General features: G+C 48.5%; 1 protein-coding gene across 1 annotated transcript in view; it reads left to right on the forward strand.

Moving 5' to 3' along the window:
- LOC116957315 (voltage-dependent calcium channel gamma-5 subunit-like) overlaps positions 1-13,969 on the forward strand; it is a gene marked incomplete at its 3' end in the record, with an annotated part of 39,429 nt that overhangs the window by 24,381 nt on the left and 1,079 nt on the right. Inside the window, exons 2-5 of the mRNA XM_032979395.2 lie at positions 4,703-4,898; positions 5,830-5,907; positions 8,798-8,938; positions 13,114-13,268. Coding sequence (XP_032835286.2) covers positions 4,703-4,898; positions 5,830-5,907; positions 8,798-8,938; positions 13,114-13,268 — 570 coding nt within the window. The remainder of the gene's footprint in view (positions 1-4,702; positions 4,899-5,829; positions 5,908-8,797; positions 8,939-13,113; positions 13,269-13,969) is intronic.

Below are 13,969 nucleotides of genomic sequence, written 5' to 3' on the forward strand. Positions count from 1 at the left end.
TATAACAGTGATCTGCCACGGCCGAGGTGTTGGTCCTACCGTGTCTTAGGTCTGCTTTGTGTTCACGCATGCATTCCGACACATGTCGTTTGGTTTCTCCAATGTAACTACTACCACAGAGGCAACTTAGTTTGTAGACGCCAGGGTACTGTATGTCCGGAATCACATCTTTTACAGACGGAACCAGATCATGGATTTTATGTCATGTGTTGAATCGGACCTGGATCTTGTGTTTATTCAAGATTTTGGATATCTTTTTTGTGATCCCCGCAATGTAGGGTAAAGTGATGTTTTTGAAATGCTCCTCAAGAGGGTCCTTCTTCATGGTTGGAGTGATAGCTTTGCGGATTGTGTAGTCGGAGTAACCATTAGCCTTAAGAGCTTGGTATACGTGCTTGAGTTCACTGGCTATGTGTTCCTGGTCGGATATGCATTGGGCTCTATGGTGCAGAGTCTTGATGAGATAATTCTTCTGTGATGGATGGTGTTGGGAATCCGATTTCAGATAAGCATCCTTATGGGTAGCTTTCCTGTAGACAGAGTGGCTCATTGAACCATCAGGTCTCTTTTTTATTAGGACATCCAAAAAAGGTAGCTTGCTATCTTTTTCGACTTCCATGGTAAATCTGATATCTGGGTGTATGGAATTGATGTGGTCGAGGAATTGGTCTAGAGCAGGCCGGCCATGTGGCCAGATGACAAAAGTGTCATCCACGTACCTCTTCCATAAGGTTGGGCGCAGAGTAGCAGTCTGGATGGTGTCACTCTCAAATTTCTCCATGAAAATGTTGGCTACAACCGGAGATAGGGGGGGCCCATTGGGGTGCCCTCAGTTTGTTTGTAGAAAGTTCCATTCCAAGTGAAATATGAATTTGTTAAGCAGTGTCTCACCAGGGGGGGGGGTACCTTAGTGTTTAGTCCTTGATGAACCAAGTCTTCAATGATTGCGATGGTGTCAGGTACAGGAACTTTGGTGAATAAGGAAACTACATCAAAACTGACAAGCAGGTCGTCTGGGGACAGGGAAATACCCGTGATTGTCGATACCAGGTGAGTGGAATTTTATACCACAGAGGTGTTTTTTCCAGTGAAAGGCCGCAGGATTTCAGACAGAAAACGAGCCAGTTTGTAGGTGGGGGAGTTTATAGTAGAGACGATGGAACGAAGGGGTGTATCTACTTTATGTATTTTTGGTAAGCCGTATAATCTTGGTGGCCTGGCAGCAGAAGGTTTCAACGAGAACTGTTTTGTTTGATCAATTAATGCGGTTGAATCAGAAATTATTTTGTTGGTTTGTATGACGAGGCTGTTGGTGGGATCTCTTTATTTTTGTACAGCTGCCATCGTTGAGTAATTCTTGAATTTTGTTGTTATATTCTATTTTATCCATGATGACAGTGGCATTGCCTTTGTCGGCTGAGAGGATGACAATGTCATCCCTCTTTTTTAATTCATGAAATTCAAAACGCTCATCTTTTCTGAGGTTGCTAACCGGCATCTTAGCGTTTTTAAGGGTTGCAGCGATTTCAGATTTGCTACGTCTGCAGCGATGTGACCCAGTGTTGAGCCTATGGGTAGTGTTGAGTCTATGGGCAGTGATCAGTCTATGGGTAGTGTTGAGTCTGTGGGTAGTGTTGGGTCTATGGGTAGTGTTGAGTCTATGGGTAGTGTTGAGTCTCTGGATAGTGTTGAGGTTATGGTTAGTGTTGATACTCTTTGGTTCTATTGGGTAAAGTCACATATTTTCACCTATGTGACTTTACCCAATAGAACCAAAGAGTATGGATCCTAGCAGTCACGAAAGCTTTAAATCTAGGTTAGTGTTGAGTCGCGGGGTAGTGTTGAGTCTATGGGCAGTGTTGAGTCTATGGGCAGTGTTGAGTCTATGGGTAGTGTTGGGTCTATGGGTAGTGTTGAGTCTCTGGGTAGTGTTGAGTCTATGGGCAGTGTTGAGTCTATGGGTAGTGTTGAGTCGCTGGGTTAGTATTAAGTCTATGGCTAATGTTGAGTTTATGGGTAGTGTTGAGTCTCTGGGCAGTGTTGAGTTTATGGGCAGTGTTGAGTCTCTGGGTAGTGTTGAGTCTCTGGGCAGTGTTGAGTCTCTGGGTAGTGTTGAGTCTCTGGGTAGTGTTGAGTCTCTGGGTAGTGTTAAGTCTGTGGTTAGTCTATGGGTCTATGGGTAGTGTTGAGTCTATGGGTAGTGTTGAGTCTATGGGCAGTGTTGAGTCTATGGGCAGTGTTGAGTCTATGGGTATTGTTGAGTCTCTGTGTAGTGTTGAGTCTCTGGGTAGTGTTGAGCCTATGGGTAGTGTTGAGTCTATGGATAGTGTTGAGTCTATGGGCAGTGTTGAGTCTCTGGGTAGTGTTGAGTCTATGGGCAGTGTTGAGTCTATGGGCAGTGTTGAGTCTATGGGTATTGTTGAGTCTCTGGGTAGTGTTGAGTCTCTGGGTAGTGTTGAGTCTATGGGCAGTGTTGAGTCTCTGGGTAGTGTTGAGTCTCTGGGCAGTGTTGAGTCTATGGGCAGTGTTGAGTCTCTGGGTAGTGTTGAGTCTCTGGGCAGTGTTGAGTCTATGGATAATTTTGATTTAAAGCTATCGTGACTGCAGGAATTAATATCCTTGGTTCTTTCGGTAAAGTAATGTTATTGTTTCCCTTCTATGGGTAATGTTGAGTCCATGGGTAGTGTTGAGTGTATGGGTAATGTTGAGTCTATGGGTAGTATCCATGTTGAATTTCTTTCGCACTGCACATAGCAAACCATGCAAATCGGAGGTGAGGGATGAGCGAGTGAGTGGGTGGGTGATCGAGTCAGGTCCACCTCAGTCTCTGTACGGGACTTCTGGAAAAACAGCAGTAGTTGGGGAAAGAGGTCGTGCTACGAACCTGGCAGACACCCGAGTTTGATTCCTGCTTACGGCCACCTACAGCAGTGATAGCCAGCACCTGGGCTTGCCCTAGATCGACTCAGCCTCCATTGAGTACCTGGTGTAGTGGTGTGTAAACATCACCACCGGGGAAACAAGGGTGTTCCGGGCGTGGTAGTGCTGGTCATCCACTGAACTCGTATGCCGCAGTGCCGCCCTTCATAGGCTCTGCTACTCGCTATGAACAAAACTTGCCGCAAAAGTCTGTTAAGGCTTTGGGTGTTCGTAAGTTGAGTGTTCGTGAGTGTTGCTAAGTAGAGGCGTTTGTAAGTCGGTTGTTCTTATGGCAGGTGTTCGTAAGTGAGGATGTTTATAAGTGCTGGTCTTGATAATTCGGGTGTTTGTAAGTCGAGGACTGCCTGTAACGTGTATGTTTTTAAAGTTTCATTCTCTTTCTGGTCCTCATACTGATGACAAAATAAGAATAGGTTTTTCCCTTTCTGGGTAAACCCCCCATATAGCCTGCAACATACTCTGTTGGCAAATGCTGTTCATAGCGAGGGGGTAGGTGGCCAGCACCACGCCCAGTCGGCTTTGTCTCCCCCAGTGGCGATGTTTATTGTACACCACACCAGGCACTCATTTGAGGCTGAGTCGACCTAGGCGAGGCCAAGGACCACTAATCATCACCGGTGTTCATGGCCGTGAGCCGGAATCGAACTCGGGTCACTGCTGAGTACGTAGTGTAGCACTAACCTGCTACAGATGCGCTGAGGTAGTGGCACTGCTGGATCATGGAGTTCTGTTTAAGCTCCACAATTGAACTAAGTTCAAGTAAAGACTATGATTTTAATTATATTGATTGATTTACCAGGTACCTATATAGTGTATAGGTCTTTCATCAGAAGTGACCTGGCTATCACAGTCGGTGATGGTGAAGATGTTGGTGATGGTGGTGGTGGTGATGATGGCCATGATGATATTGGTGATGGGGGATGTTAATAAATGCCGATGTTTGTAAGTGAGGGAGGTGTTCGTAAGTGTGGGTGGTGTTCGTAAGTGCGGGTGTTCGTAAGTGTGGGTGGTGTTCATAAGCGAGGGTATTCGTAAATGTGGGTGGTGTTCGTAAGTATGGGTGGTGCTCATAAGTGAGGGTGTTCATAAGTGTGGGTGGTGTTTGTGAGGGTGTTCGTAAGTCGTAAGTTAAGGACTGCCTGTAACTTAAATATGTACTTTTTTACTGCCGAGATCGTGGGGTTTGTGTTTAAGCTCGCGAATGAACTGAGTTCACGTAGCGATTCTCTCGTGTAGAGACCGATAAGAACTAAACTCTTGCTATGATTTTAATTGTATTGATTGATTTACCAGGTAGCTATATGCTGTATAGGTCTCTTTTCAGAAGCGACCTGGCTATCAGTCGGTGATGGTGATCATGATGATGTTCGCGACGGTGATGATGGCGGTGATGATGATGATGATGGTTGTGATGATGATATTGGTGGTAGTGAAGGTGATGGCGGTGATGTTGGTGATGGTGGCGGTGATGATATTGGTGATGGCGGTGATTGTGATGATGGCGGGGATGGCGATGATGTTGCTGATGATGATGACTATGCTGCTGCCAGTCTCTCCCCACTGCTAGCTGTCTCACACTGACTCCAATCTCTCTTCACTGCTAGTGACGTCTGACATTAACTCCAGTCTCTCTCCACTGCTAGTTCTGTATCACACTGACGACAGTCTCTCGCCAATGCTAGCTGTGTATTACGATGATGCCAGTCTCTCTCCACTGCTATTTGTGTACGTTGGTGATGCCAGCCTGTCCCTCCGCTGCTAGATGTCCGCGTGCGGGCCGCGCGCCCTGGCGCTGCTGAGCGCGTGCGCCGCTCTGCTCGCCGTGGCATCGCTGCTCCTGGCCGTGAGCACGGATTGGTGGCTCCATGCCCAGGAGCTGGAGACGCATGCTCGCAACCTGTCCCGTCGCGTCCGCGTCTCCCTGCACTCGGGCCTGTGGCGAGTGTGCACAGACATGGGTGGGTAACGATGATCGCTCACTCACTCACTCACGATCTTCACTCAATCGCTCGCTTACTCACTCACAATCTTCACTCAATGGCTCGCTCACTCACTCACAATCTAAACTCAATCGCTCGCTCACTCACAATCTAAACTCAATCGCTCGCTCACTCACTCACAATCTTCACTCAATCGCTCGCTCACTCACTCACAATCTTCACTCAATCGCTCGCTCACTCACTCACAATCTTCACTCAATCGCTCGCTCGCTCACTCACAATCTAAACTCAATCGCTCGCTCGCTCACTCACTCACAATCTTCACTCAATCACTCGCTCACTCACTCACAATCTTCACTCAATCGCTCGCTCACTCACTCACAATCTTCACTCAATCGTTCGCCCACTCACGCATTCACACACTTACCTACTCACTCACACACCTACTCATTCACTCATCCACCGACTCACCCACCAACTCACTCACACCCACCCACCGAATGACTCATCCACCAACTCAATCACCCACTCACTCGCCCACACACTTGAAAACTCGCTCACTCACCTACCTATACACGCAATCACTCCCTCACCCACCCACATAGCATCTCATCCACCGACTCATCCACCAACGCAATCAACCACTCACCCACCCACTCACCCACCGACTCACTAAAACACCCACCCACTCAATCAACCACTCACCCACCCACCACTCATCCACCGATTCACTCAATCAGCCACCGATTCACTTAATCAGTCACCCACACACTCAACCAACCACCCACCCATTTATCCACTCACTGATGCAATCATACACTCACCCACGGGGGAGTGTGTATATGTGTGTGCATGTACACGTGTGCATACACATATCTGTATGTACACGAGTGTATGTTTACGTGTGTATGTGTACACATAAGTGTATATGTGTTTGTGTATCTTCCAGGTGTTAAACGCTGCTCCAGTATCCCGGGATTTGAAAGTTCAGAATTCGCGGGATCAGAGGCAACAGCCAACTTCCTACGTGAGTGTATGAGTGAGTGGGTGGGTAAGTGCGTTATTGAGTTGGTGGATGGGTGATTGCGTGCGTGGGTGATTGAGTGCGCGGGTGAATGCGTGGGTGAGCGAGCGGGTGGGTGAGCAAGTGGGAGTGGGTGTGTGAATGAGTGAATGGGTGATTGAGTGGCTGTGTGAGTGATTGAGTGAGCCGGTAGATGAGTAAGTGGGTGAGTGAGTGCATGCGTGAGATGGTGAGTAAGTGGGTGGATGAGTAAGTGGATGCATATGTTAGTGAGTAGGTGAGTGGAGGAGTGAGTGGGTGGGTGGTTAAGGGAGTAAGTGCTTGGGTGAGTGAGTGCGTGATTGAGTGGGTGAGTGACTGGGTGAGTTTGGTGGATGAGTGAGAAATTGGTAAAGTGAGTGGGTGGGTGTGTGTGTGAGTGGGTGGATTAGTGAGTGAGTGGGTTGGTGAGTGGGTGAGTGCATGGGTGGGTGATTGAGTGAGCTATTGAGTGAGTGAGTTAGTGAGTGGATGAGTGAGTGAGTTGATGATTAGGTGCATGAGTGGGTGCGTGAGAAAGTGGGTGAGTGCATGAGTGAGTGAGTCCGTGCATATGTGGGTGATTGCGTGCATATGTGGGTAAGTGATTGAGTGAGTCGTTGAATGAGTCAGTGGGTGGGTGAATGAGTGGGTGGGTGAATGAGTGGGTGGGTGAGTGAGTGGGCGGGTGAGTGAGTGGGCGTGTGAGTGAGTGGCTGTGTAAGTAAGTGGGTGGGTGATTGAGTGGGTGAGTGAGTGGGTGAGTGAGTGGGGTTGGTGGCTGAGTGAGTGGGTGAGTGAGTTGGTGGATGAGTGAGTAATTGAGTGAGTAATTGGGTGAGAGTGCATGCGTGAGTGAGTGGGTGAGTATGGGAGTGAGTGAATGAGTGGATGCGTGAGCGGGTGAGTGAGCGGGTGAGAGTGTGAGTTAGCGGGGGAATATTTGAGGGAGTGAGTTGGTGAGTGGGTGAGAGCGTCAGTTGGTGAGTGGGTGAGAGCGTGAGTTAGCAGGTGGGTGGGTGAGCAAGTGGGTGAGGGAGTGAGATGATGAGTTCGGTGAGTGAGTGGGTGAGTGAGTCAGTGGGTTGGTGGGTGAGTGCATGAGTGAGCTGGCCAGTGGGTGAGCAACTTGGTGAGTCCGTGAATGGGTGAGTCTGTGGATGAGGAAGTGGGGGAGTGTTTGAGCGAGTGGTTGGATGGATGAGTGAGTAGGTAAATAAATGAATGAGTTGGTGGATGAGTGAGTGGGTGCATGCTTTAGTGAGTGGTTGGGTGATTGTGTGAGTGAATCGGTGGATGAGCGGGTGGATTAGTCGGTGATTGAGTTGGTGAGTGGATGTGTACGTGAGTGGGTGATTGAGTGAGTTGGTGCATGAGAAAGAAAGTGGTTGAGTGAGTGGGTGAGTGCATGTATGTATGGGTGGGTGGATGAGTCACTGGGTTACTAGGTGAGTGGGTGAGTTTGTGAGTGAGTGAGTGGGTGAGCGAGTGAGCACGTAAGTAGATGAGCGAGTGGTTGAGTGGGTGAGTGAGTAAACTGGTGTTTGACTGAGCAAATCTGTGAGTGAGTTACAGAGTGAAGTAGTCATTTAGGGAGTAGATGACAGTGATATAGATCGTGTGACACTGTGTGACACATCATTACACACTGTGTGACACATCATTACACACTGTGTGACACACCATTACACACTGTGACATCATTACACACTGTGTGACACATCATTACACACTGTGACATCATTACACAATGTGTTACACATCATTACACACTGTGTGACACATCATTACACACTGTGTGACACATCATTACACACTGTGTGACCCATCATTACACACTGTGTGACATCATTACACACTGTGACATCATTACACACTGTGTGACCCATCATTACACACTGTGTGACACATCATTACACACTGTGTGACCCATCATTACACACTGTGTGACCCACCATTACACACTGTGTTACACATCATTACACACTGTGTGACCCATCATTACACACTGTGTGACATCATTACACACTGTGTGACATCATTACACACTGTGACATCATTAAACACTGTGTGACACATCATTACACACTGTGTGACACACCATTACACACTGTGTGACACATCATTACACACTGTGTGGCATCATTACACACTGTGACATCATTAAACACTGTGTGACACATCATTACACACTGTGTGACCCATCATTACACACTGTGTGACATCATTACACACTGTGTGACATCATTACACACTGTGACATCATTAAACACTGTGTGACACATCATTACACACTGTGTGACACACCATTACACACTGTGTGACACATCATTACACACTGTGTGGCATCATTACACACTGTGACATCATTAAACACTGTGTGACACATCATTACACACTGTGTGACATCATTACACACTGTGTGACATCATTACACACTGTGTGACACACCATTACACACTGTGTGACACACCATTACACACTGTGTGACATCATTACACATTGTGTGACATCATTACACACTGTGTGACACCATTACACACTGTGTGACACACCATTACACACTGTGTGACACACCATTACACACTGTGTGACACACCATTACACACTGTGTGACACATCATTACACACTGTGTGACACATCATTACACACTGTGTGACACACCATTACACACTGTGTGACATCATTACACACTGTGTGACACACCATTACACACTGTGTGACATCATTACACACTGTGTGACCCATCATTACACACTGTGTGACACCATTACACACTGTGTGACACATCATTACACACTGTGTGACACACCATTACACACTGTGTGACACATCATTACACACTGTGACATCATTACACACTGTGTTACACAGGCATGGTGCGTAACTTCACCCCCTTTCCACTCGCGAGTCTGCTGCTCATGTCCTTGGGGCTGCTCCTCAATGCCGTGAGCCATGTGAGGGCTCACACCAGCGTGCTGCCTCTATTGAGCGGGGTGCTCTTCATACTCTCAGGTGTGGCACAGAAGCCAAGATTACCACTCACTCATCCACCCACCCACCCATTCACTCCCTCATCCAACCCATCCACCCATTCACTCACCCCATCACTCACTCACTCACTTACTCACCCACTCACCCAACTACCAACTCACTCGCTCTAAAACCACTCACACACTCACCCACTCACTCACTCATCCACTCACCTACTCACTAATCTACTCACTCACTCACCCACTCACACAAACCCGCGTGCTGCCTCTGCTGAGCGGTGTCCTGTTCATAATGTCCGGTGTCGCACAGCAACCACCACTAGCATGTCCTATCACTCACTCACTCACTCATCCACTACCTCACCCACTGAACCAATCCCTATACAAATACCCACCATTCACCACTAAGTGATGGTTACGTCACCACGACGGTTTTGCCAGGCCAGGTGCACTTGGACGCCACGTGAACCTTCGAAGATTTGCTAACAGGTGGTCTCGGGATAGACTCAGGATCCATGGGTTGGCTGACTAGGGTTTACTGGTAGATGCACCAGCTGTACCCTCTACTGTGTCAACTTGCTGCATTTTAGTCGCCCGGTGTTGCGCTCATTGTTGTGAGCATTGCTCTTGTGCCCTGATTTGTTGTTGGAGGGCAACTGCCTCCAACTGCCAAGTAGCCTCCTTCATGAGCCGCATCCATATAGGCCAATCTTTACACCTCTGGTACCAGTTGTCAGCAAGTCCACTCAGCTCCACATCCTCCATTCCGCATCAGTCCATCTCTTCTCCAGTCCATGTCGTGTTCGTTTAGCCCCCTCTATGCGACAAAACAGCAGCTGCTTGGGCATATGGTAGCTGGGCATGCGTGCTATATGACCCAGCCAAAGCAGCCTTGCCTGCCGTAGGTGCTCACTGGTGGGAATGTGTCTAGATCTTTCAAGGATTTGTGAGTTTTTCACACAATCCAGCATGGTTAAACCCAGGATGGACCCATTAGAAAGGTCCACGTTTCACAAGCATAGATAAGGGAGGGCATGACTGTGGCCGAGAAGACCCGAAGCTTTATGCAGAGTAAAAAAAACAGGTAGCTGCCATGCAGAATTACGCAGCCAATGAAAAGACAATGCTGCCCGACTGATTTCGAGTGAGACCTCTGCTGTCAATCCGGAGCTGGTCATAAGCATACTGCTCATGCATTGGTAACTCTCCACAACTGCTTCACCACCAATGGGGAGCTGAGGGGGGTGGTGTGTTTGATGGCAAGTGCTTAGTTTTGGTGGGGCTGATGGTAAGACCCCACCTCTTAGTGGCACACTCCAGGTTCAGAAGCAGCACCTCCAACTCCTCCTCTGAGTGAGCGGCAATCACCAGATTATCAGCGTACAAAACGTGGTTAACCAACAGGGAGGCATCCCTCGACTGCTCCCGGGCATCGATCAGCCTCCCATTGTATCTGTACCAGATGGAAATCCCCTCGGTACAGCCAGAGAAAGCTTCTCGAACTACGTAGTTAAATATAATGTTAAATAATGTGGGAGCCAGAGGACATCCCTGTTGCACCCCAAGGTGAACAGGAAATTACTCTGACTCTGGCAACGTAGCTGAATGTAGCCAGGAGTCAGAGATTGTGTGCAGAAAGTCAGGGACTCCGAAAGTATTAATAACTGCCTACAGCCCTTTCATGTTGATGCTAGCATAGGCCTTGAACTTGTCAATAAAGCAGAGATGTAGGTCTTGTAGGATTTTCTTGCACTTCTGCTGTAACAGGAAGACAGGGAATATGGCATTCGTGCTGGACCACCCTGGTCTGAAACCGCATTGGGGCTCCGCAAGCCTCTCCTCAGCGTGCCTGGAAAGGCGATGTTGAATAATCCTTGGCAGGACCTTTCCCAGCACACTGATAATAGAGATTCCTCTATAGTTGTTATATTCTGTGCAGTACTCCCTCTTAAAAAGGGGCCACCAGGGTATCCTTCCAATATGGCAGAACCTGTAATGTGGTCCAGAAAGTTGTGATGATATCATTTAGGCAAGTCTGCACACAGATGCTACCCTCAGAATGTCACCTGGGAGATCGTCTTTGCCCGGTGCCTTTCCTTGCCGTAGACTTCAGATCGCCCCTCGCACTTCCTCCACAGATGGCACCTCAGCCAACCATTCAGAAGGAGGCTACTGCTGCCAATATTTGAGGCACCTCAGCTCTAGCAGAGGTGATGTTGTTTGGGCCGAGGGGATGCCCCTCTCCCAAGCCCTCACAAAAATGCTCTGTAAACCTGCAGACCTGTTCTTGCGGGTCATAGATAGGATTACAATTATTTCCCTTAAGGATGGTGATTAGCGAGGCACTGCAAGTTACTTTTTGATGGGATTAAATAGTGATTTGTGATTGTGGGCCACTGAGACAGATTCCATCTCCTCAGTAAACAACGCCCACCACTCACCCTTGTAGTTCCGAATCTCCGAGCGAAGCCTTCTCATTCTCCAATGTTGTATGTTGTAGGTGATGGGAGTGGGCCAGTCGTTTGTCTCTAAATCAGCCGGAATACCTCCTCCTTCAGCCAGGGCTGGGTATCTTGCAGCCGTTGCAGTTGCAAGATACCCAACCCTGAACCTTAACCATTTCCCCTCAGCATCAGAAGGAGGGTGGGGACGATGCCAACCCCAGCTGCAAGCAATGTTCAAATTCATGCTTGCAACTATCCTCAGCCAGCTGAAACCAAACCACTGTGGGTTTCAATGGGGTTCTAGATGGACACCCACCACCGCAGTGGACGAATGGCAGGTGTATCTTTTAGATGACAAGTCGATGGTCAGTGGACAGATCAGCTCCAGGGTAGGTCCTGGTGTCAAGGACATGGGCCCACATCCACTGGTCCATAATTATATAGTTCAGCAGATGTTCTTGCTTTCAGTGACAGCCTCTACTCCACGACGAGAGTCCGAACATTCTTCGTGGCCAATCGCAGTGTTCTCCTGTTCCTGGAGGAATCCTGAGAGGGGGGCGTGGGGTTCAGTCTGGCTCTGCCAGATGGAGTTTGGTGAAAAGGCATCATAAGCGCCTACCCCCCTGGTCTCTAGGACAAGCTTATTTCGGTGTTTCTACACTAATAACACACAGACACTAATAACACACAGACACTAACCATACACAGAAACTCTATACTAATAACACACTAGATACTAATACTGCACAGACACTAGACACAAACAACACACAACACTGTACGCGGATGCTGTCGAAAAAAAATGCGCAAAAAACAGAGCACTGAGAAAATCAAAACATTAAGACATATGAAAGTGTTCAACAATCTTAACGTTAAAACAAACGAAAACGTCAAACAATAAAAAACGCTATATTAACGCACACTAAAAAATACCAATATATACAAACACCCGCAGATAAAGACCCACTCACTGACTCATTCATTTGCTCACACGCTCACTCGCTCACCCACTCACTCGCTCACCCACCCACTCACCTACCCACTCACTCACTGATACCAGCGTGCTACCTCTGCTTTTCAGTGGTGTGTTGCTCTTCATACCGTCAAGTGTGGCACAACCACCACCACTCCCAACACGTCATACAACTCACTCACTCAACCATCCATTCACTCACCCACCAATCCACTCACCCACTCATTCCACCCATTCACTCACGCATTCCACCCACTTACACTCACGATGCCATTGCTGATGCTCTTGATGATGATGTTGCTGATGCTACTGATAACGATGCTGCTCATGCTAACGATGCTACTGACGATGCCATTGCTGATGCTCCTGATGATTATACTGTGTAACAAAAAAAATTGTTCCTGGGTAGTAAGTGTTATTTCCTAATTACTTATGCCTCAAAAGTACAGAAAATGGCTATTATTCTCCACAAACTTTGCTTTTGTGACCGTGACATTGATATTTAATTTTTTTACTATTTTGAATGAGAAAACGTGTGCATTTGTGTCTTTGGTTTACATTAAGTCCTGGTCACAAAAGCAAAGTTTGTAGAGAATAATAGCCATTTTCTATACTTTTTAGGCATAAGAAAAAAATATATAACACTTAGTACCCAGGAACAAAAAATCGCGTGACATAGTGTTATAATTATGTTACTGATAATCCCAATGACAATGTTACTGATAATCCAACTGACGATACCACTGACGATGCTGATGCTGACGCCACTACCCTCCTCAGGCCTGTCGCTAGTGCTGGGCCTGGTGCTCTACATCTCGGGCGTGAACGACGTCCATGATGAGGTGCGCTCCAGGGCCGGCCCGGCGCCCCTCGCTTTCCACTACCGCTACGGAGTCTCCTTCCTCCTCGCTGGAGCATCATTCTTCCTCAGCGAGGTGGGGATGCTGGGGTGGGGGTGAGGGGAGGCGGGGAATGGGAGAAGAGGGTGGGAGGAGCTAGTGGGGTGTGTGAGATGCTACTGGGGAGTGGGAGGATCTAGTGGGGAGTGGGAGCGGCTAGTGGTGAGTGGGAGGGGCTAGTGGGGAGTGGGAGGGGCTAGTGGGAGGGGCTAGTGAGATCGGCTCGTGGGGACTGGGAGGGGCTAGTAGGGAGTGGGAGGGGCTAGTAGGAGGAGGTGAAGGTGCTAGAGGGGAGTGGAATGGTCTAGTGGGGAGTGGAATGGTCTAGTGGGGAGTGGGAGGGGCTAGTGGGAGGGGCTAGTGGGAGGGACTAGTGAGATGGGCTAGTAGGGAGTGGGAGGGGCTAGTAGGGAGTGGGAGGGGCTAGTAGGAATTGGTGAAGGGGCTAGTAGGGAGTAGAAGGGGCTAGTGGGGAGTGGAATGGTCGAGTGGGGAGTGGGAGTGGCTAGTGGGAGGGGCTAGTGAGATGGGCTAGTGGGGAGTGGAATGGTCTAGTGGGGAGTGGGAGGAGCTAGTGAGATGGGCTCGTGGGGACTGGGAGGGGCTAGTAGGAGGAGGTGAAGGGGTTAGTGGGGAGTAGAAAGGGCTAGTGGGGAGTGGAATGGTCGAGTGGGGAGTGGGAGGGGTTAGTGGGAGGGGCTAGTGAGATGGGCTAGTGGGGAGTGGAATGGTCTAGT

Source organism: Petromyzon marinus, chromosome 72, assembly GCF_048934315.1.
Source record: "Petromyzon marinus isolate PM22_M1 ecotype Great Lakes invasive population chromosome 72, UKy_Petmar_22M1.pri1.0, whole genome shotgun sequence".
In the NCBI taxonomy this organism is placed as follows: domain Eukaryota; kingdom Metazoa; phylum Chordata; class Hyperoartia; order Petromyzontiformes; family Petromyzontidae; genus Petromyzon; species Petromyzon marinus.